The 23,751-nt window shown below is 40.8% G+C and overlaps 1 protein-coding gene across 8 annotated transcripts in view; it reads right to left on the minus strand.

Annotated features, from left to right (window-relative positions):
• Positions 1–23,751, minus strand: part of ABLIM2 (actin binding LIM protein family member 2) — a 131,262-nt gene that overhangs the window by 13,492 nt on the left and 94,019 nt on the right. For 4 of the 8 annotated variants that reach the window (XM_066548666.1, XM_066548664.1, XM_066548665.1 and 1 more), the window contains 10 exons: positions 22,741–22,861; positions 20,926–21,024; positions 15,453–15,554; positions 14,095–14,148; positions 10,559–10,611; positions 9,820–9,952; positions 3,865–3,923; positions 1,856–1,910; positions 469–533; positions 217–297 (listed from right to left, as the gene is read on the minus strand). In XM_066548666.1, coding sequence (XP_066404763.1) covers positions 217–297; positions 469–533; positions 1,856–1,910; positions 3,865–3,923; positions 9,820–9,952; positions 10,559–10,611; positions 14,095–14,148; positions 15,453–15,554; positions 20,926–21,024; positions 22,741–22,861 — 822 coding nt within the window. The remainder of the gene's footprint in view (positions 1–216; positions 298–468; positions 534–1,855; positions 1,911–3,864; positions 3,924–9,819; positions 9,953–10,558; positions 10,612–14,094; positions 14,149–15,452; positions 15,555–20,925; positions 21,025–22,740; positions 22,862–23,751) is intronic. The other 4 variants (XM_066548670.1, XM_066548668.1, XM_066548672.1 and 1 more) reach the window with 2 other exon arrangements.

Here is a 23,751-nt window from a genome sequence, read left to right on the forward strand (position 1 = left end):
GAAACACCATTTGGTCAGACATTTGCCAGGTTTTAGGCAATTTTTTAGTTAAATTGCCTACATACTGCCTTTTTTGAGAAAAAAATACAATACATAATGTCATTCTTCTCCCTTACTCTTCTCTCTTCTTTGTTGCTATTACTGAGACACAGGGGTATGCAGGATAGTAGGCAAACAGGAGAAGTGCTTGCAAAACTGTTGAGCAAACATTCCTACCTCCAGCCTGGTCCTGTCCACATCCTTGGGCAATTTCACACGAACTCGGTTTGTTACAATAAGTGTTTCATAGGGGTAAATCTGTTAAAAAGACAAGAGCATATGAACTCCAGCTGAATCCAATTCTGAGGCAAGGAAATGGTGGTATGAGGAACTTACTAAAAAATGGTACATACTTGCATCCTGATTTGACAAATATTTCACTGGGACAAAAATTAACAAAATGAAATAAAAGAAAGGAACCCATGTAACCTTGCTAGGAAGTGCTGAATCTGATTGTTCTTCCAGTGCTGGAAAAGCCCTTCTTACCTTGTATTCTGCAAAAGAATGAGAACAGGTTCACAGTTTAGAATTTATAGCCATTTTCTGGTGTCGCCACAATGAACATTTAGGTACATCACAAATGTGCTATGCTACTACATTTCTCTCTTCTCAATAGCTGTTGGATAACTGCATGCATAGTAAGAATTTGACCCCCATGCCCTGAATGCCTATAACACTGTCTATTACCAAAGCAATTGTCCTGGAAATCAAAGGCTTTTTACAGAAAATCCATCTCCCGATGCCATTGGGTTACACGGTGAGTATGTCTGGCAAAATTGGGTATCTCTTTTTACGAGGCTTATGTGCAGAGTTAAGTCAGTCTGTCATCCAAAACTCCTGCCCTTATTGTTCTTTACTGAAAATAGTTAAAATATACGGATTATTAAAGGCATGTCAGTTTGGAAGCATAGATGAAAACCACTGAGATAATACCATATTACAAGATGCTGACACCCTGCACTTGGGCTGACTGCAGTGGGAATAACAATAGGGAAGAAAAGATGATTTGGGGATGTGGTAACAGTGACTCCTGGATCTACACTAGCACAAGGGAATTCTACTTAGGTCAGTGTATGACTATGTATGATATAACTACACAATGTTATCTATTCACAATGGTGATTAAACACAACCAGGAGAGCCAAAAGGTTTTCCCAGACCTCTTTATGGTCTGAAATAAAATCAGAGATTGAGTCTACTTTTCCAAACTTGTACTTTAACCTATTCAAACACAGCGACAAAGATTTTTATCAACACAGAGTCATGAAGTGAAGCATTAGAGTAAGATTTTAAAACTGAGATAAAGTGTCTTGGAAATAAAATTTTTCAGCTCCTTAGAAAATTCCAACCCAAGTTCCATATTAAGTGCACAGTCCACTTAAAACTGTAAAAAAAGAAAATACTGCAAATAAATTCTGCATTTTGAACTCTGCACTTTTTAACCATGCTGTAGTACAACCAAGAAGCACAATGGACTTTTTCCAACTAGACTTGAAGGAAAGATTATCTTAAATTTCCTCCTGTCTTTGATATAAGACAAACACCACAAAGCTGTTGCCACATATCAAGGATCCTGCTGTTGACTCAGCCTGGTTGCACCACCCTATGATGCAAGACTTCTGTCAAGCCTTTAACTTGGGGTAAGTAAAAAATAATATTCTCTGTGATAAACATGACACTGAGCTGTGCCTCTGGCTAGTCATTATGATGTGAACTACAGGAAGAGCTCAGCATAGTAACCTTTATGGCAATATGTTAATTAAAATCCTCAAAGGGTGAAAACACAAGGGGAAATGATATTTCAAAAAAAATGTACCTTTCATCCCCCAGCTTGCATCCTGGTCCGTTTCATATTGGCCCATAGTTTCAGGCTGACAGAGAAAGAAAGAAGCAATGTAACAGCAAAATACACAAAAACCCCACTCTGAATATTGTTGAGAGAAAAAAAGAAACACATAGAACCCAAATACAGATCCTTGTGTGAGAGAAAGAGAAATAAGTCTCAATCAAATTTGACCTAATTGCTCAAGTAAGCAAGGTAACACTGAAAGTGTCACATGCTGATGTGTTACTGACATCATCACAAATCACTTCTGCTGCACTGCAACTTTTCTCCTTCTGCTTCACACTGCTGATGCCACTGACCAGGGAGAACTCTACATGTGCCATATATGTGCTTTGTTTGAATCACTGTCTTCTTCATTTGCTGACAAATGCTATGATAAAAACAGTACAGGAAATCAGAAAAGCACTATTATGTGATTTTTTTTTCCCCAAGTCTCATTTTTGCCTGCTAGGGTATCAATGGTGTGCACAGCTATGCCCACAATAACCTGCAAGGCTCCTTGTTTGCTTTTGGAGTTTTATTTATGCAGCACTAGGATGGCTGATTAAAAATAACAAACCAAAAAAGCTGGTATGAATGAACCTACAATCCAAACAGAGGACATCCATTCTGAGAGGAATTTTGGCCTCAAGGATTTGACCATGAGCAACCTTTTCAACTCTCATCCAGGTTTAGGATTCTTTAAAAGGGACAGATGCTGCCATCTGCTGCTTTCCCACCACACTGCAAGGCATCCTGAGTGTTCTGGCCTCGGGAAGTCTTGGGAAGGCTTTGGTGCCTCACCACCAGTGCAGTGGCTGGGCACAAGTCAGTGTCTTGTTCACTTCAGGTTACTGGCAACACCTATTCTGAACAGTCAGAAAAACCTCTTGACTCATAGGTGGGATTAGTTTTATATGGACCCTTTTAAATTTCTAAATATTATTTGACAAAATTTCAGTGTCATTCCTTTCTTCAGAGAAGAATTCAAGAAACGAGGTATTGAAGCAACACAGACATAATTAGTCCTGTAATATTAACTCAAAGGGATGGACATTTCAGCAGCTACTGAAAAATCCATTTAGCTACTCCTTGATAATTTCTTTCTTGTAGCTCCTTCCAAATGACTCTCAGTTTGACTCTTGTCACTGGGGAAGTTTAATCCTCCTCAAAACCTGTGCTTCTGCAGGTTTCACATCTTCCTTTGGAGAAAGAAAGGGAATTTGAACAAGGTCCTCTCCATGCAATTTGGACACAAATCAATTCTTCAAAATGTAGGTGCACATGCATCTATGTATTGCTCATTACTATAAACCATAGTGGTTTTTCACCTAATAGTGTAAGCCATGACCTGAGAATCCTTAATGCTAGATGCCAGAGAGGCCACATTTTCAAAGTTTCCTCTTTATTAAAGACTAACAAAAGTTGCAAAAAAGGATTTAAAAAAGCATTCCTCGTCTGTTCTGATTATAATTTTGTTAGGCAATTTTCTTTCTAGATTGCTGCTTGTCATTCAATCTTCATTGATCCCTCCCTGCCTTAAAAGTACAATGGCTGTGTGTGAATACACACACCCCACACAGACACACATTCATACTAGAAAAAACAGAACAGGTGGTTCAAGGAATGCAGTGGATGTGGGCTGTTCCACCTTTGCTCTAAGATCATTACTTGTCTAATTATAGCCCTGTCTCTATGATTAATTCAAGCTATCCTATGACTAATGTGTGCAGCCTGTACATTTTAGATCTTTGTTTGCTTTGGGAGGAGAATCAAGATTCCCAATGCTCACAATGCACACAATTAAAAGGAGAAGCCTCAGTCAGTCTCACTCTTGCAGAGAGACAAACTGTAACCCACTTAGGGAATGACTCTGTCAGACAGGGCTGGCAGCCAAAACACCTTTGAAGTGTTATTGCTGTGTATGTTTTTAACTAGTTACTGAGTTGTCTGTTTATGAGACCTTATTCCCTGGAGAATGGATTTAAATGTGTACCTACCTGATGTAAGCCATTCTTTCCATAGCCAGGTAGAGAAGCAGACTTAGAATATGGAAATCCTGTAAAAGACATAATATACAGCTAAATCTTTCACAGCCTACTAAAACAGGGAATCCAAGAAAACATCCAGAAACAGCAATTACAAGATCAATGCAAATATTCTATCAATGAGATGAGATATAACTGACCTATGCTCATCTTTTCTCCATATTTCATGCACATGAACACGTGTAGCAATATCTAGAAACAGCAGCATGCCAGGAGCACAATGTGGAGGGAGTTGTGGGGCTCACATTATGGAAGCCTCATGCACCTACATGATGCAAAGCTTGTGATTTGAGAGATCGTGAAATCTCTGCCTTCCAGATTGGTGCTAAATCATAACTTGAAATTGGGATTAAAGGGATTTAGATCATCACTTCTGAATGTGCTATATGAGGTCTGGGTTATGGTTTTGTTTCTTAAAAAAGATGGGTTGATACCCTACCACTTAAAAAAATAAAAACTTTTTTTTTTTCCCTGTAAAACATCTTTTGGAAAAATGCAAAAATGAAGGTAGAGCAGTGGATAAAGTAAATCAGCCAGAGTATATACACCCAAGTGAAAGAAAGTTTTAAGATGGAGAAAACTGGCAAAGTGGTGAATAAATGATATAATACAGTGATGAAACTGAGTGTGGTCATTATGAGACAACTGAAACAACTTAATTCTAGTATTAAGACCCTAATAAGAAAGTTTAAAAGTTAAACAATAGAATAAAAAACATGTGTAATAAACATTCCTGACTCCAGTATAGGACATTACGTAAAACTGGTGCAAAGAGTTACAGAAGTCAGATGGCTCAAAGAACTGAATGTACAATACTTCTTTCTGTCAAAATTGTTAGCAGTCTCTGTCCAAAGAGGAATCCAGACCCCACTGGATTAATAAATACCCTAAGGAAATTATTAGGAATAGGCATGCAGAAAGAAAAAGCAAAAGATGGATCAGCAGAGAGCTCAAAATGTGCTGAGATTAACTGAAAACTGCCAGAAGTCAAGCTGAGTTAAACACTGAAAATGATATTAAAACAAATAGCAAAAGTTTCTCCAGCTATCCAAATAAAAAGAGAACAAGGCAAGAAGAAATGGGATCACTGGGAGTTGCACTGTGTCAGTACTCAGCAAAGGTGAAAGACAGCCCAGGTAGGGCTTGAGCACTGAAGGAGTATTTCATCCAGGGCACAGAAAGTGCAGTACTGAGCACGGATGAAAAGCTAAAGGAGTAAGGGTAGGCCAGTGAATCACTGTCATGATGGAAAAAAAATAATTCAAAGCACTGAATGTAGTTAAACAGGGAGCAACAGGCTCACACTGAATTGCAAACCAAATGCCTCCTACCATTAGAAAAGGGCAACTACAGTTTTTAAACTTAAGAGAGGAAAAAATAACAAATCATTATGTGAATGGTAGTGCCAGCAGAGAGCAAAGAGTAAAATAATACCTGTGCAACAGAATGCCTGTATCTGCAACAAAGCTGCCATCTCTGCTCCTGCCTGGAAAAAGCTGCTATGTTGGACATCAGTGTGCATGCATATCAATCTTTTGGCCTTTTGGCTACAGAGAAGATGGGCGAATGAGGTTTGCTGTATCGCTAAATAACCTTCGGTCACCGAGGAACACCGCCTCAAGGTAAAGCGGGGTTGGCAGCAGAGCCAGGCGGGCGCGGAGCCGCCCAGGAGCTGGCCCGGAGCTGCCGGCCTGAGCCGGAGCCGGCGCGGAGCTGCTCCGGAGCTGTCAGCCTGAGCCGGAGCTGCCGCAGAGCTGCCGGGCTGAGCCGGAGCTGCCCGGAGCTGGCCCGAAGCTGTCGGGCTGAGCCGGAGCTGCCCGGAGCTGGCCCGAAGCTGTCGGGCTGAGCCGGAGCTGCCCGGAGCTGGCCCGAAGCTGTCGGGCTGAGCCGGAGCTGCCCAGGAGCTGGCCCGGAGCTGCCCGGGAGCCGCCGGGCTGAGCCGGAGCTGCCCGGAGCTGGCCCGAAGCTGTCGGGCTGAGCCGGAGCTGCCCGGAGCTGGCCCGAAGCTGCCCGGGAGCCGCCGGGCTGAGCGGCAGCCGCGGCGCCGGCGACACCGCGCGGCCGCCCGGAGCAGCGGAGCGCAGAGCTGAGTCCGAAGGGCCCAAACACAGCACTGAGAGCCGCTGATCCAGCTCCGCTCCTCTGTGATTAGACACTATTTGAACAGCTACCCTCTGCAGGGGTATGGCTCCTGCTTTGTCCAGTCTGAGGCTGCCTCTCAGCACATCATGGACACATCGACAGCAAGAGTTACATGCCTTCCTAGATATCTGCTTTCCTAAATACACAACATTTAAAATCATGAATTGTGGTAAATTATTAGCTATTGCACATCTACATATACAGAAACAAGACCCATTTTCACAGGTGGATGTAAGGAGATACAAGCTCCACTCCTGCCTGTTGATTGCACAAGCCTGACACTGATGTGCTGTGTTAGTTGTGTTCTTCTGGGCATTTAAGTAATTTAATGTGGCAAAACTTCTTTTAGAGCAAAACAACCCTTTTCCAGTATGTTCAGAGGCTGGACAGAAAAATGCAGGGCTTTTTGCTCAGTATATCTAGAAACATCACTACCAATTCACAGCCTGCTAACTCCCTCCACTTGGCACCAAACCTATACCTAACAGGTTTATTTTCTCTGATAGTCACTGACTATGCCACAGGGATAGGGCTGAAAGCCAGAGTTCTCAAGGAGAAGTGCAAGAGGTAGAGATGCTACTCTTCTGTGACCAATGGGGGGCATATGACAGACTATAAATATTCAGAACTAAACAGGGAAACACTGAATAGAGAAGGAATTAATTAGGATGTCCACAGATATTAAAACAGTCAGGTAAGTGAATAAAAGCGTAAGGAAAGGAAAAGTGTAAATTTCAGGAAGATTAAACTTCCTCAATGTTATTTCTGTGTAGCTGCTAACTGGGTAATGGGGTCAACTTTCATGAGGGACAGAGAAATGCTGATAAAAAGCAATGGAAAATGAACTACAGAAACTATATTGGCACAAATGGGATATTGGCCCTGACACAGAGGTGTGAATTATCTATTGCATTTCTAGTTTTAATAGTTCCACATTCCCAAGATAATCAAAAATATGAAAGAAGTGCTAATAGAGCAGAGTGACAGGTATAGGAACATTCTCAGGGGAAAAAATGAACACCATATGTTGTTCCTGTATAACAGTTCTTGGGGTGCTACGTACTTCTCCCTGTTTAAAATCTGCACTTAAGGACTGGTCTCTCAAAACATGTGTAGAAGAGCGTCAGATCTACTCCATAAAGCTTCCAGACAGATCCCATGTGTGTATGACAATGAAAGGTTTCAAAGGTTCTCATTTGTGGGCTACGATTTACAGATGAATCAGATGTTAGGTGGTCAGACTTGGTTTCCCCTGCACAGGGAATCCTGCAGTACACCTTGGGCATATGTTTGTGATTTCTAGTGAGGATTAAGTTATCAAATTCCTTTAAGCTAGACCAGTGAGACTGGTGATGATCTAAAATAAGTTTTCTTCTTTATCTTGTTACAGCCTTGTGACAGACTTTGTAGCATCTGTTTTCCCTCTTCCTTGCATAGCTAAGCCATAATTTCCTTAATACAAGTTGATGGAGCCAACTATCACATTACCAAAATGCCCACAACACTGACATCCTCACCCTGCTGCCAGACATGCCTTGCATTGGGTGCATTCTTTTGGAAAACTGCTTCCCCAGCTTGTTTACCCTGGATGACCTGCTGCTGCAGCATGGGGCAAAGTGGAGGAAGCAAGGAGAGGAACGTCCCAGTTATTTCTTAAAATTTGCTAAACTTATTTTTTGTCATGTATGTAACTTAAAAGTAAAATTCAGGCCCAATAGTAATGCTTCTGACTTGCTGAAATGTGTAATAAGAAATGTGTAGAATATGCTTTTGGTACTGACAGCTAACATGGGCCAGTATTCAGTTACAGAATTATTCCCTTTCCCACCTGGAATACGTCTGTGACCTTATAATTGTGAGTGATAACAAAAAAAAAGTCTAAGTTAATCTCTGAAGCAAGGAAATCTTTATGCATATCATGATAGAGAAAGAATGGCTCCATCAGTATTCAAAATACATAGTTTGTGTCAAGTACTAGTTAGCACAAATGAAAAATCTGCTTGATACTGCCATCCTGTCTACTGAAAATTGGTATCATATAATAAATGGGCACTTTATGAGGAGTGGGTTTTTGTGGTGAGGAATCTCTGCTCTCCAAAGAGATAACAGTTCATTTACATAGGCAATGCTGTGTCACTGACATATCTTATGAAAAATCCCTTTGCCAGGATCTTTTCTCCTGAGAAGCTGGGAAGCTTCAGCTTCTCTATGGTTTGCTACTTTGGAGAATTGTTTACCCAGCATGTGAATTGTTTTTTACTTGATGACCAATGACAGCCAGCTGTGTCGAGGCTGTGAGCAGTCACAAGATTTTATTATTCATTCCTTTCTTTGCTAGCCTTCTGATGTCTCCTTTCTCTTTCTTTAGTACAGTTTTAGTATACCATTTTCTTTTAATATAATACATATCATAAAATAATAAATCAGCATTCTGAAACATGGAGTCAAGATTCTCATCTCTTCCCTCGTCCTGGGAACCCTTGACCACCACAATGCTGCTCCTTTCACTAATAAGAAACTAAAAAATAGTTTCACCATCAAAGTCTGGAGGCACTGAATGCTCCCAAACCACGGCACAACAGACAGATGGGTGTAGTTATGGCAGAGATAAGCACAAAGGCACCAAGGAGCTGAGTGCCAGGGCTGCAGCACTGCCAGGGAGCTGAGTGCCTGGGCTGCAGCACACACAGGGAGCTGAGTGCCAGGGCTGCAGCACTGCCAGGGAGCTGAGTGCCTGGGCTGCAGCACACACAGGGAGCTGAGTGCCAGGGCTGCAGCACACACAGGGAGCTGAGTGCCAGGGCTGCAGCACACACAGGGAGCTGAGTGCCAGGGCTGCAGCACACACAGGGAGCTGAGGGCCTGGGCTGCAGCACACACAGGGAGCTGAGTGCCAGGGCTGCAGCACACACAGGGAGCTGAGTGCCAGGGCTGCAGCACACACAGGGAGCTGAGGGCCTGGGCTGCAGCACACACAGGGAGCTGAGTGCCAGGGCTGCAGCACACACAGGGAGCTGAGGGCCTGGGCTGCAGCACAAACAGGGAGCTGAGTGCCTGGGCTGCAGCACTGCCAGGGAGCTGAGTGCCTGGGCTGCAGCACACACAGGGAGCTGAGTGCCTGGGCTGCAGCACACACAGGGAGCTGAGTGCCTGGGCTACAGCACACACAGGGAGCTGAGTGCCAGGGCTGCAGCACACACAGGGAGCTGAGTGCCAGGGCTGCAGCACAAACAGGGAGCTGAGTGCCTGGGCTGCAGCACACACAGGGAGATGAGTGCCAGGGCTGCAGCACTGCCAGGGAGCTGAGTGCCTGGGCTGCAGCACTGCCAGGGAGCTGAGTGCCTGGGCTGCAGCACACACAGGGAGCTGAGTGCCTGGGCTGCAGCACACACAGGGAGCTGAGTGCCTGGGCTGCAGCACACACAGGGAGCTGAGTGCCTGGGCTGCAGCACACACAGGGAGCTGAGTGCCTGGGCTGCAGCACACACAGGGAGCTGAGTGGCTGGGCTGCAGCACACACAGGGAGATGAGTGCCTGGGCTGCAGCACTGCCAGGGAGCTGAGTGCCTGGGCTGCAGCACACACAGGGAGATGTGAGGCTGGGCTGCAGCATACACAGGGAGCTGAGTGCCTGGGCTGCAGCACACACAGGGAGCTGAGTGCCTGGGCTGCAGCACACACAGGGAGCTGAGTGCCTGGGCTGCAGCACACACAGGGAGCTGAGTGCCTGGGCTGCAGCAGGACCCCTGGGTGCCCCTGCACTCACGGCAGTACGGCGTGGCCGTGCCCTCCTGTGCCCGGTCGCTGCCGGCAGTGAGTGACAGCGAGCGCGTCTCCGAGTCCGGGGAGTTGGTTCTGGTCTCCAGATCCCCTTTCAGGATCAGCCAGCTGCTCTTCAGCTGCAGAGAGGAAAAGGCTGTTATAAGATACAGGATTTAACACCTGGAGGCAGTTCTCCTACCTCAGCTGTCTCACATGCCTTGTGAACTGCGTGTCTGTTAATGCTCACTGCCGCTTGCACCACCCTTTATCAAATTACAAAATCTGGCTGTATGGTGAATTAGACATCACAGCTACCAGAAACTTTTAATTTGTAGCAGGGCTGAGGATAGTTTCTCTGTTCATGAAGCTGCCCACTGTGCCCCAGTTTAGAAGATGCCCTCTGTCATTTTCTTATAATTAATCTGCTCTTGACATTTTTCTTCTAGGTTGATGTGCACCCTATGTCTGCAGGATTAGCTGAATCACCAATGTAGATATTGAGATCCAGTGAAAATCCACAGTTTATTGCTCTTAATCTCAATATCCCTACTACTCTTTACTGTAGAATGTACATTCTAAACCCTTTGGGTGAGAGATTAAACTTTTCTATGTCTTTTTGGAAAGACCTAAAAGTAATAATGATTATTTCAATTATTTAAAAGAATACCTTTACATATGAATGTTTTAAAAACCATTTACTTCAAAAATGATCAATGCTTCCTTTTGTTCTTTCTGATCATTACCTTCTTACTGTCCTGATCCAAGCTTCCATCCTCCCCTTCTGATCTTCTTGCTGCTGCAAGATTAAATTAATTTTAAAAATTTGAACAGAATGCATCTCATTGTTTGTCTTCTGTTTTGACTGTAGTTATGTTCTGAATATTTTTAAGAGGGGGAGAAAAATTAATTTAAAAAAGCCAGAGTTTGACCGAAAATTTGATGTACAGAGCTATGGTTTCACATAATTAACTGAAATAGTTTTGAAAGTATTACAATAATCCTCATCCTTCATGTATACAGTGAATTTAGAGAATCTATTCCTGCTGGATTTTGAACCTGCATTTTCAGGAAGAAAATACTTTTGGAGAATGATTGGTGGGAAAAAGAATTGTACATCATAACTTAGGGACAAATTTCTACAGCCACCACTCACAGGGAAGCCACTTCCCCCTTCTGTGCTACAGTGACCATGAAAGTACAAGTAGTCACACAGATATTTTGCAGTCAGCACACCTGGGTCTCCTGGGATTCCAAAGATGGGCAGACAATCATGGTAAAGAAAATTATGAACAAACTTGGCGTGTCCTCTTTATAAAATATGCATGGGAGGTTGTGTAAGACTCTAAAATTCAAAATTCTTGACCAACCAATTTTTATGACTGTTTTCCTCTTCTGCCCATATTGTCCTGTTAAAGAATGTTTCCTAAAAAAAGTTGCAGATGTTTTACCATTGGGTTATTTCCTTGTAACTTTCCAACATGCTGAGAAGAGAACTGAAAACCTCAAAGCTCTTCCTTAGATAGTTCCCAACCCTCGAATGTGTTTTTCCTTGTCTTTTATTTCCCAGGGTATTGTTCCAGACACCAAGTTACACTTGAGAATCTTACAGAAAGTTTTGTGCCAAATTTCACACAATTTCAGTAAGTTCTGAAAATTTGAGCCCCTACTTGCCTTGTATCTCTCTGGGTAGTCTGGGGAGAGTTTTAATGGGGCAAAACTGGAATAATGGAAGGACATAGTATAACTTTAAGGTTATGAGAAATGAATGTGAAAAGGGGGTTGTCTGCAATGCCTGAGAAAAATGGCCCTGTGCAATGCAATGTAGACAGAAAATGTAATTATTATTAAGAGAAAGAGTACAATAATACAAAAGTTAAGGCTCAGATGAGATACTTAGAGACAGAGATGGAGAGGAGATTAAATTGCACCATTAGAAGTGCTGGAAAACTCCCAGGAAGTTGGGAAAAACTCTGCCCTCTCCAGCTCCCCAGCCCTCATGCCTGTTGAGGATCTGCTCTGTGTCTAAACAACACAGGCAAAAGGCCATCACCAAAAGCATTTCAGTCTTATTCTGATCCAATTTCTGGTGCCATTGCACAGCTCACATCCAGACCTTAACTGGTTTTGCTGAGAAGGTGGTAGCTAAAAAATGACAAATTGCCATAAGGAAAATATCTGTAGATTAGAGGTGAAAATCTGGAACTGTAGAGGGTTTGGCTGCTTCCCCCCACTTCCATTTAGTGTGGGGAAAAAAAAAGCTGGGTTACAAATTGTGAACAGCATTATGAAAAAGGTTTTCACAGTTATCTCATAGCACCCTGACAAGGGTATTTCCCCATGATGGCGAGCTGCTTCTCTGAGGAATAAAATAGGAAAGAATATTCAAATATGACAGATGATGAATAAAGTCCCTACTCTGCAAGAAGGACCTAAACCTGGTTCACAGATATTTTAGGAGCACACCCTAAACTGCAAGTCAGTAAGTTATTCCAGGTTACGTGAACAGATCTTGGTCTCATTAAATCAGAAATCCTTATAGAGGATCTGATGCATTTCTGTAAATTTTATTTTTGTTCCAAGACATTGATGTTTTCAAAGGAAAAACACCCCATGCTTGATTCAAGATTTCTATTCAGAAATTTCAAGAAAGTTCCACAAGATCTTGACAGCATCTGCCTCCAAAGAGATGCAGAGGATTTACAGCCAAAATCAGTGAGGGCCATGAAGGCCAGCCCCTCCCAAGTTCCTGAGAAGGCTTCATGTAACACATTGCTGGCAGGTAAATCCAAGTGCCCTGAATTTCATCAGTACTGAGCATTAGCTTCACCACTACAAGGGATACTCTCTTCTGCTGTGAATCCCAACGTGATTTCAAAACTTTTTTACTAAGTTTGAATGATGTTCAAATATTTCTAAAACACAAATAAACACACACACATAACCATGCAGGCTCCTACACTCTTCACTTTCCAACCCCAGCTCTGAGCATGATCTCTTGCATGTTCCATTCTTCCACCACCTTTTTCTCATTCTGAAGTTGGTTGTTTATAATAGAAACACAGAAGCTGTGGCTATAGCAAATCTGTTGGGTGCTGATGTAACTAAAACCTTCTAAACCAAATGTTTTGGAAGAGCTTCTTGCACTTCTTGCTTTGCAGAACATTTTTGTGCTTGTTTGTTCAAACTTGGTCTCTTCAACAAAGGAATGTTATCTGGCCCCTTTTCAGCATGAATTAGTTCAGTGTCCCATTAGTTTGAGGAGCTGAATCATCAGCTGCTCATGTGTTCATGCTTTAGCTGGGAGTCCTTCCAGAACAAAAAATAAATCTTTTAAAATTTGGTATTCATTTGTATTATTTTTATTGGAAGGAAAGTTTATTGATTTTTGTTGTTGTTGCTGTTTCTGGATTTTATGGTTTTTAGGGATTTTTTTAGTTAGAGTAAATTATGTTTTGTCCTCTGGTAGGAAAAAAAAAAAGTATTTCCAACACAATCTTTCAGAATGTCTATAATCTAGAAAAGAAAGTTTAAAACATATATTCTTGTTAACCTATTGAGATTGCTGACTTGCTACTTTAATTCTCTGCTCACTTCAGTGATTACGAGGACAACTCCATACAGCAGTGCAAAACTGACATAATCCAGACTTTGACAGACAGCAAACTGATATAAAAATGCCCAGCCTGCAAATATAAAGCTGTTGCTTAGAATCCTCTTTGCAAACCAAAAGTATCTATAAAATTAAATTACACAGCCAGGATACAGGATATCAGAGTCCTATCATCAGCCTCTGTAAATGAGTGAAACTATGCTGACTTACACTAGATGATGTTACTTTGCATTTGTTCATGATTTTTCCAAACACTATTACAATATTAAACTTTTTTAGCTGTCTGTTTTTCTTTTTTTTTTTTTTTTTCTCAGCCTGAGAAGTTACATCTAATGATTGATATTGAGGAGCAGGCACAGAGGGGCAGGAGAGGGCAAACAGGGCGTGGAACAGCAGTCAGGGTGTAGCACACCATTTTATGTGACACTTATTACCAGCTCTGAATCATCACAACATATCAAAATACCAGTGTCCCAGTTCTGGAGAACTTACTGTATCCTTGGACATCATGTTATACCAAATGCTATTTAATTTTCACGTCACTTTTTCTCCTTTTCTATTTGAGGTTATAATGAAATGCAAAGACTACAGCAAACGAATTTCGGAGTCAATACACGTTTTTTGCAAAGACACATAGATAAAACTGCAACAGAGAAAAGCAGACTGTACCATGCTGTTTGTAGATAGGAGGTTTCCTATAGATGTTATCTTTTACGCCAGTGTCTGAGGAAGAGGAAAGAGAAAGGAAAGAATGACAGAGTAAGCAAGCAGTTCAGACCACGCTGCTCTTGTCTCCTCTCAGCAACAGTAACAATGCAAAAACTTCATCAAAGACTCTGCATTCATTCAGTGGTTTGCCATTCGCTGGTTATTAAAAGAGGATGGAACTTTATCCATCATATGCCAAAAACCTTTATACCTACCTGTGCAACATATTCCCCCTAAGTCCCTCAAAATGCCATAGGACAACTTGGCATCCATTTGGTGATGTGTAGGTGGTTTCATCTGCACCACCAGAATATACTTCATAATCAGCAAGAAAGAAACTGGCACACTTGCCACTATTGAAAATTCATATAGGAGTACAACAGACTACAACAACTGTCACACTTGGAAAAGGATTTTCTCCATTGTTTATAAATAAAGTGTACATGTTAAGGTATGAATGTTTATACTGGAAATACAAACTATTCTTTTAGGAAATCCTATAATTTGTCTTTACTTTGAATTGTATAGCTAACTTGGCCTTCCAGGAATTTTCTGGAAGCACTCAGAGCCACAGTCTAGGGTTCCCAAATCACAGACATCAGATTTACTCAGTACTGTGGCTGATAGAATTCCTAATTGTGGTCTGTTTACAGAAACATTAACCACAGAAGCTAAATGTGAATAAACAAAGGATTACAGTAAAGATGTAGATGTGTTTAGCAGTCAAAAAGCTAAACGGTGTGGATGTAACTTTAATGTGCTTGTTGACTGAACTTGAAAACAGTAAATATACAGAGATTGTCACAATGAACCCCCTGCAGTTCTGAAGTCTTCCAGCTTCTTTTAAAGTTTATGTTACTATTACTTAAATTCAGATAATAGACTGATAAGAAAAAAAAAAAACCAAACAACCAAATAACAAAAACCCCTTCAGTCATTCCTCTTGCACACAAATTCAATACATCTATGCAGTTATGGCACTATAAATCATGGGATCTTAGAATTGTTAAAGCTGTAAAAGACATCTAAGATCATCTCGTTCAGCCACTAACCCAGTGCTGCTATAGCTTTGTACTGTTGGTAACATTTTTCATTCTGTTCCTTCTGTAAAGCAATTTTTTTAACATAGAGGTACATGAACACACAGCTTTCTTTTATTTTTGAGATGAAGTTTAACAACAGATATTCACTTAGTAGATATTTTCTCTTTCTGCACTTTGAAATTCACAAGTCAATGCCAAAAAAAAAAAAATTACATTCAGAAGAGAACAAACAGGTGCTAGAAATTGAAGATCAAAAGCTAAGCAGTTAATGCCTACCTGGAATATGGAAATGCCTAGGAGCCTGCTGATAGACAGAAGGTGAAGATTTGCTGTCAGAGTACATGGATAAGCTTGGAGTGCTCCGACCACTTTCACTGCCTCCAAGGGGAAGAGCAAAGAAAGCAGATAAAAGAAAAATGGAAAGCAAAGTAGAGTATTTCAAGCATAAAAGCTTATTCAGAATGACTTGTTAATCCAACAGTTTTAAATATATGGTTTTGTAAAACCCATTCTTTTTCAACATAGTATATTGGCTCAGACTCCTAACAACTCATCAAAAATTACTATCTGATAGATATCAGATTAAGATGCCCTACTTTGAAGTGAAAATTTCTCTTTTAATGATGCTTTAAAAAAGAAAATCAAAGGATAAGAACATCCAGAATCTTGCCATGTGTTTTGCATAGTCTTAACTGAATAATCTATTGGTTAGGTGTTTTAAAAGTTAAATGCTATGGCTCATAGCCTGCCCCTGAAACTAGTAATACATAATTCAGTAGTGTTTAAATTATCTCAAAGCAGGACCAGACAAAAATATCAACTTTATGGTTAAGTCAAAAAATCCTGCATATATCAGTGACAAAAAGAGATGTTGAAATTCGGCTTTCAATTGCAAACTTTTCCCACAGGTAACATGCCACAGCATTTTTATGCAAACAAGGTTGGATTATCAAGTCATGGATCTATAATGCCATAGTCACTTCACCAAATTCCAAGACACACATAGGATTTTTCCATATTCATTTTTCCACTTCTTTTTTCAAATGCTTATTATGTGTCATTCATCTCCTCTTGGCTCATTTCCCTGAAGCACACTCTATGGCATTATAGTGCTGCTTGGCAAACAAAAAAGTAAAGCTCTACTTTTTTGGGACTTGTAAAATCCTTTTAGTTTACAGCACTGTTAAGCAACTGGAAGCAAACATGACATCTATTCTTACATCAAATGATTGTTAATTTGCTGTTACTGTTTTAGTGTGGATGAAGCACAAATTTAATGGCTGGGTAATGATGATGTCGTAGCAGGTTTCTCTGGGGTAAAGAAAGTGCAGCAGCTCAGGGCATTAGATCTGCAGCTGAGTTCTGCCTTCACGAAGGGGATGTTTCATAACCACAGAGCTGCTGGGATACCAGAGCTGGCAAGGCCATGCCTGTGGATGGTCTCTGCTGACACACAAGGGGGCATGGCCACCCCACTGCACCAAAGCCAGCCTTGCCATGCATCACTGAGGCCAAGGGGACAGTGCCACCGAGCTCAGTGGGAGCAGAGACAGGACAGACAAGGTCAGAACAGTGTGCTGTGTTATCTCATGACAATACACTGACTAATCCATCCCAAATTTTGTGTCTGTTGTGTCCACAGTAGACCAAAAATTAAACCTCAAAAGCTGTTCAGGTGCAACCACACAGTGATTTCTTATTGGAAAAGTGTAATCTGGGACATTGAGAGATTGAAATGCCAACTACAGCTGCTGATGGCCTATGGTCCTTCCAAAATGTTAAGAAAAATTATGGAATTACTAAGAATCTGGTGCATCACCATGAGCTTGCAGGCAAGTAGTCCTCAGATAAGAAACCAGACAGTTATTCAGTTTCTAGATTCCCACTTTGCCCTTGGAAGGAAAAAACTGGGGACAGGTTTTCACTCAACATTTATGAATTCCATCTTTCTTTGTTGCTTGCTACCCAAATTCCTGCTTATCCCTATTAAATAGAAGAACCCTGAATGTCACTGGCAGATATTTACTCCATTACACCTCCAAAATTCTTAAAAATTCTGTAATGTCCTTCACTCAGATATTGTTATTGGATTTTTCTAATTTAAACAGAAAAGTTCTCAAGCAATTTCTACAGTGTATTAATTCCTCATTTAATTAAAAATTAGCATATCATTCAAATGTCTATTCAGATATGATCTGAATTAATAATCACTTCATTGAGCAGTGACCCAAAGTGCTGGTACTGTACACACAGAGAAAATTATTCTTCAGACAGGGTAGAGTGTCAGCAAGGAATCAGGAGGAAGCATTAATTAAGAGGAATAAGCTTGTGGGAACACAACATATAAGTGCAAGTACCAGGGGACAGGGAATCTAAAAATTGCTCAGTGCAAGGATCATCTGTGTGGAGCAGTTTGCAAAGCCACCACCTCTAACTTGCTCAAAATGGAAGAATTAAGGATGAAATGATGGAAAAGGTTCTTCTTGGACTCCACTCATACAAACTGATGCACATTTGAACTTTCATTCTGCCACTGATTCAGATAAACATGTGAGCAGCTGTATTTCACATTTTTCATACCAAAGTAAGTGTTTAATAATAAAGCAAACTGAAGACCCATGTAGAAAGTTAATGAGTAGGAACTACAGACAGCCACTTAAGCCAGGCTATAATTTAAATCTCTAAAATGAGACTTTGCCAATAAACTATTTCTTTCAAGGTTTGCTTAGTGTAGACTGAAGAAGAACTTCAAATAAATTCTCAGAGAAAAGACAACTACTAGAGAGAGCAATTTTCAAACTTTTGGGTTTGCCTTCTGCCATAGGCAGCCACAGGCTGTGATCTTCTCTGCTGATCAGTGAAGAGCAAAAAACCAGAATCTTGAACTCTTCCCTGGATGTTGTTTAACTTGGAAAGAATCTGGGAACGCTTACTTTGAACTTGAGTGTAAACCACAAAAACTTCCTTGTGTCCTCTGGTTGCTGACAGGGCAGGCTGTACTTTTAACCCTGGTGTAGAGCCAACTGATCAGGGCTCAGACCATGCTTCATTTTCAAGGAAAAGTAAAATTGCTTATATCTCCTACTTAGCCAGCTTTTATCTTATCTGTGAGGATGGGAAAATTTATAGTAAATTATAGTAAGAGCTGTCTAAGTTTAGGACTGAAGAACAAACAGATGCCCCTGGTTGAATGAGGGAGCTGTCCAAGCCTACTCATAAACTGGGCCCTTTAATATCTCTGCCCATGTTGCATTAAATTAAAAGAAGTTTTCTGAAGTTTGGTCACTAATTCTTTTCAAGTGTTCAAAGCCAAAAAAAAGGGTTTTGGAAGCTGTGCTCCTGCGCTACAAAGGCAAGATAACTTCCACTATGTTTTAAGCAAACATTTTTTCAGCAGGGGTCAGCACACTCAAAATTCCATCAACTCATAAGGAACTACCACACCAAGCATAGGTGCTTGGAATATCACACCTATCACTTGCAGTGGCATGAATTGTGAAGCTTTCTTGAAGTGAGGTTGTCACAGGACTTATTTTGAAGACAAAAATCCTTAAAAGAGCACAACCAAATCATCTGCTTTCATAATAAATAACAGTTCATCCCATTACATTTCATGGGAGCTAGACTGCAGAACACTGACGGAAGAACAGGAACTTAGTAATCCTATTTGTCACTGGAAAAAATTATGAACCCTGTCATTCTCAGGAAGAACATGATGCAACCTCAGTGAAATCAAAAGGAAAATTTTGCTTGTCTTAATTTCCCTAGGGTAGTAATGTATCTATCTACTGGAAGTGTAAAGAAATCTCTTTTATGACATATGTGGAGTGCTGGTTTTAAAAAGAATACTTATAGTATAGTCAAGCAGTGTATTATTTTTGGATCTTATTTTTTTTTAAATAAGCAAGATTTCACTTTCTTAAAACTGAAGCGGCAACATTATGGTTGGTCTGGATACAAACCAACTATTGCTACAATCCCACTCTTCCCACACTAACCACTTTGAAGAGAAAAAGAGCACATCCACATCATCAAAAGGCTCCTTAAGATAAGGAAAAAAACACATTCTGGAACTCTGAATTTAGAGACCTTGAAGAGGATGAAGCAAATCTTTTGACTTATTTTGGGCAGAGACATTAACTCAATGTAAACCAGTGAATAATCTATTCAACCTTGGCAGAGCTCAGGATTACCTATTTAGGAAAATTATAAAAATGTTCACCTGCCTCACAGGAACATTGTGAGGCACCTTAAGGTACTGCCTGCAAAATATTTTAGCTCCTTGATAAAAAAGTGCCTCAGAATTGCAAAATATTATAATTTTGATCACATTACTAATAATTATTTGGGCACAAGGAGCTACCACTTAACGATTCCTTCATCCAAACAGCAGCACTTAATAATTGCTGCTGCTCTGAGAAACAGCAGGTAGCACTGAGCAGAAAATCATTTGCACAGGAGTGCTGCCAAGCAGCTGCCAACAGGACTTTGAGGAAAGGCTTTCCATACACTGCAATCATGTGCTGCAGCACACCAAAGAAGTTTCTTTTACTCAGTACATCAGGTTGGACAATACCATCCCAAATGAGAAGACAGATACAAAAACAGTTCAAGCAGTGCCTCAGAGAATACCAGGGATTGTGCCAGCCTTTCAAGAAATGTGTGGGATGCTGGCTGCTTCTGGTTGCGGAAAGGAGCTTTGCAGGTAGCCTCTAAAACAGCAACTAACAGTTTAATCTCATCAGCTCTTTCCTCCAAAATTTTCTCTCAAGGATCATATTTGGATGCCTCAAGCTTGATTCTGTTCCTGGTTATCCCAGTGAAATTCAGCTAACTTTGGGCAGAATCAGGGCCCAAAAAAGATGCATTAGTTATTATTCCAAAGGCAATGAGTACCTGCTATTCACTTGAATGTGCAAGTCTGTCTCCTGCAGAGGGTCATTCCCTTCTCTTTACTGGTTACAACCTCAGGAACAACAGTCTTACTTTATTAAATCAGATAGTATATGAGAGTCAAGGAACAGGCATTGAAAGTGTTTGCCATTCATGTGGCCTCACAGTTCCTATTGTTACTAGAGAAGGCAGATGTGGTAGGTGAATTCCTTCTCTCTCAGATATTTAACCAACTGACTAAAAAAACCCTTTGCCTCAAAGGTTCTTGGCACTCCTCAGCACTGTCTCATCCACAACATGGAGGCTGCTAGAAGTTAATTCCACTGCAAAAAAACTAATGGCAAGGAGAACAGATTCAGTTACTGTTTTGTAAGATATAGCATGGACTAATTGAGAGTCAGTGCAGCTGCACTGATGTAACCAGCTGTCATAATTTTTGGCAATGCTACAAATAATATGAAGAATATCTAAATGTAGGTTGGAAGGTTAGATAACTGATCATCCTATGTTGTATCAAATGTGTAAACTTGATTATACTATTTAGCATCACCAGAAAGGGTAAAGGTATTTTAGAACTAACAGACTTTTAAGTATTTTCCTTCCTCAGTTTCATTATGAAAGCTAATTCCTTCCCTCTATCCCTATGAAAGACACTGAACACTCACTGAAAAAGCAAAAATAAAACACCCCATACCCACTCAGTTTGTAAAACTTACACAGTACATCAAGGAAGCATTTGCACAAAATTAAGACAAATTTTATCCAAGTGGAAGCCATGCTTGCACAGACATAAAAGTGAAACACAGCTGAATAAATCTACATTATCACAGCACGGTTTTGCATTCCTGGACCTTACCTTTGAAGAAAGGGATGTAATGATGTCTGAATGTAGATGTAAGGCTTGGGTGTTGGGGCAGGGAGATGCAGCTACTGGTACCAAGACTGTGAGTACCAGCTGGGGGCAACAGAGAGTAAGTGAAAATAAACTATTTAGTTCACTTACTGAAAGCCACAAATTACAATGCCATCCTTTTTTTTCAGGAACATTTTCCTCCTGATGCTTAGAAAACATACAGTTTACATTTAAGTCTTCCTCTTTCTCTGGTTATTGCTAAAAACATGCCAGTTGCCACACCATGGGGTCGGCCAAGGGACAGGGACTTTCTGCAGACAGAAAGGGCATCACCCAAACCGCTGTAAGGCATCAGAAAATATTCCAGAAAAGGCACCACAAAAGGCATGGCTGCACTCAGGGGAAAACCTGCATATTAAAAAGCTGCAAGAGGGAATGAGAAATGCTCATAATGGGTCTAATGAAATGAAATGGGAAGAGCCTCTCTGTCTCTGCAGAGAACTGTGCCACGAGTGGGTCCAATTCTCACTGTCGGTGCTGCACACTGCTGGGATTTAGTTCACAATGACCAGGGCACTCTAGTGCATGGCTAATTTAAATACTTGAAGAAACATCCTGAAGTTATTTGAGCTCTGAAAGTTAGATATGTGATTAAGTACCTTTAAAAATACTCTTGAGTCACCTCTGCTTTGCTGCAATAATGTCCTGATAACACAGTTTGGAGGATTAGCGGCAATTATTAAAAACGGTGATTATGAAGATTATTTTCTAAATTTTAAAGCATTCAATTTTGTTTGGAATTCCTTTTGTCTTTCTGCCTTGCTTTAACATTATGCTGCTAAGATGAGGTGTGACAGTTACCAGACCTTCAGCAGAGACTAATGTCACTCTAATAGATTTTTTTTTTTACTCCATCTCATTTCCATTTTGTCAAAGACTTTGTGTAGTATAAATATTCAAATCCTGTAAAAACTGTTTCTGTTATCTCTAAAATCTTCATTTCCCCTGGAAAGATTAAGAACTTTCATATTTCCAAACTAGTTTAGAATTATAATGTATCCCCAATGAAATTAAAAGACAACAAAAAATAATATAAATGCTCTGTGTTCTTCGCCTAAATAATGGAGTAGAGAAAAAATACAATTAATTTTGAGCAATTTCACCCATTATTTCCAAGGATAAAACCCTGTACAGAGCCCAAATATGAATGGGGTTTTGTAAAGCATTCTCATGCAAAGGTCAAAAGGAGATGATCCCTCCTGTCTGTATGACAAGAGCACCAACACAGCTGCTATTACAGCTCAAAGCTGCAAAAAACACTATGTAAACTTCTCAACCTAAGCAACTTGGCCTTCAAAATTCAGCCATCAGAATTGGTCATTCCTCCAGCTCTTGCACTGTGGAGAGGGGACATGAGCCATGACCCTGTGGTACAAGAAAGTAACACAAGGTCACTTGATCTCCCTCCTGGCTTTGTGTGCACTCACTGTGCCACCCCTCGGAAGAGCTGTGGAATGAGTGTGCATCTTCAGGCAGGATGAGACCAGGATTAAGTCCCTTAAACCCACCTATCTTGTGTTTACAGAGAATTAATTTTTACAAAATTACAGTTTGTAAATGCCTGGTTTTATTTTCTTGGATGCACATTCCTGAAGTGCTTCCTTTCTCCTCATGGAACTCGCTTTTCACTGTAAATAAATCCCTGCCATGAATTGCTATTCCACCTTAAACCCCTGACTGCTGAAGTCATTTCTACTTACAACATAACACTAAGTAATGGAAAAATCTAGAGAATAAGTAAGGCTGCTTTTGGATTACCTGGTCTGCTGTAATGCTGAGGAGAATGGGAGGTGGGGGTGTACCGACCATAGCCCAGGGAGCCAGCAGAGCTAGGACTTGATGTCCTGTACTGCTTGAAAGATCTGTCATCTTGGTCACCCTTAGAGGAAGAGAGAAAACACGTGTTACTAGGGAAGAGAAGCAACTTCTCAAACAGGCAGAATATGCCATCTCATGTGTTTCTGTGCTGTGTAGATGGCAGTCAGTGCTGTCCTAAGATTCCATGCAATTCTAATGAAATGAGGTGGCTTTCGGCACCTCCACCTGCAGAGTGACTGAATGAGCTCTGCCAAGTACCAGAGAATGGTCATGTTGCCAGAAAAGTCAGCACACACATAAATATAAAATTACAATTTAATTTGAAAAGAACTGTAAAAGTGTTGCTTCAGGACAGTGTAATTTCCTGAACAAATGAAATTGGGTGGAAGATGAGCTCAGGTCAGCATGACAGCATTATGGTCACTTTTTACCCATATGAATAGATGCATAATGGCTGCAGACAACACAAAAATCAGCATTTGCTGGTTTCACTACATCATGAAACTGATTGTGTATAAATTGCCCAGTGCACCACACTGTAACATGGTCATTAGCCTGAGAAATCCAATATAAACACATCAGCACTAATACTGCACCATTGTGCAGAGCCATTCATGCAATCCAATTCCCACTAAACCCTTGGCTTCAACCAGTCAAAACCATGTACACACCCTCCAAGCCTCTGATTTTCAACAGCTAGTTAAACTGCAAATGCAATTTGCAAGTAGAGTCTTCCTAACAGTAAAAGCACTACTGAGTGAAATAGATGGGGAAGTGACTTTGCGTAAACTTGCTATAAAAGCAAATTCAAATTTCCCTTTTTTTAAGACACGTGAGAATTGGCTTAAGTTCATATTAGAACAAATGAATGTAACCTGCAGATACTTTTTTATGGAAAGTCATACTCAAAAAAATGCTTCCCCTCTCCTGTTCCAGTAGAAAAGAGTGAAG

This window comes from Molothrus aeneus, chromosome 4 (assembly GCF_037042795.1).
Source record: "Molothrus aeneus isolate 106 chromosome 4, BPBGC_Maene_1.0, whole genome shotgun sequence".
Classification (NCBI taxonomy): domain Eukaryota; kingdom Metazoa; phylum Chordata; class Aves; order Passeriformes; family Icteridae; genus Molothrus; species Molothrus aeneus.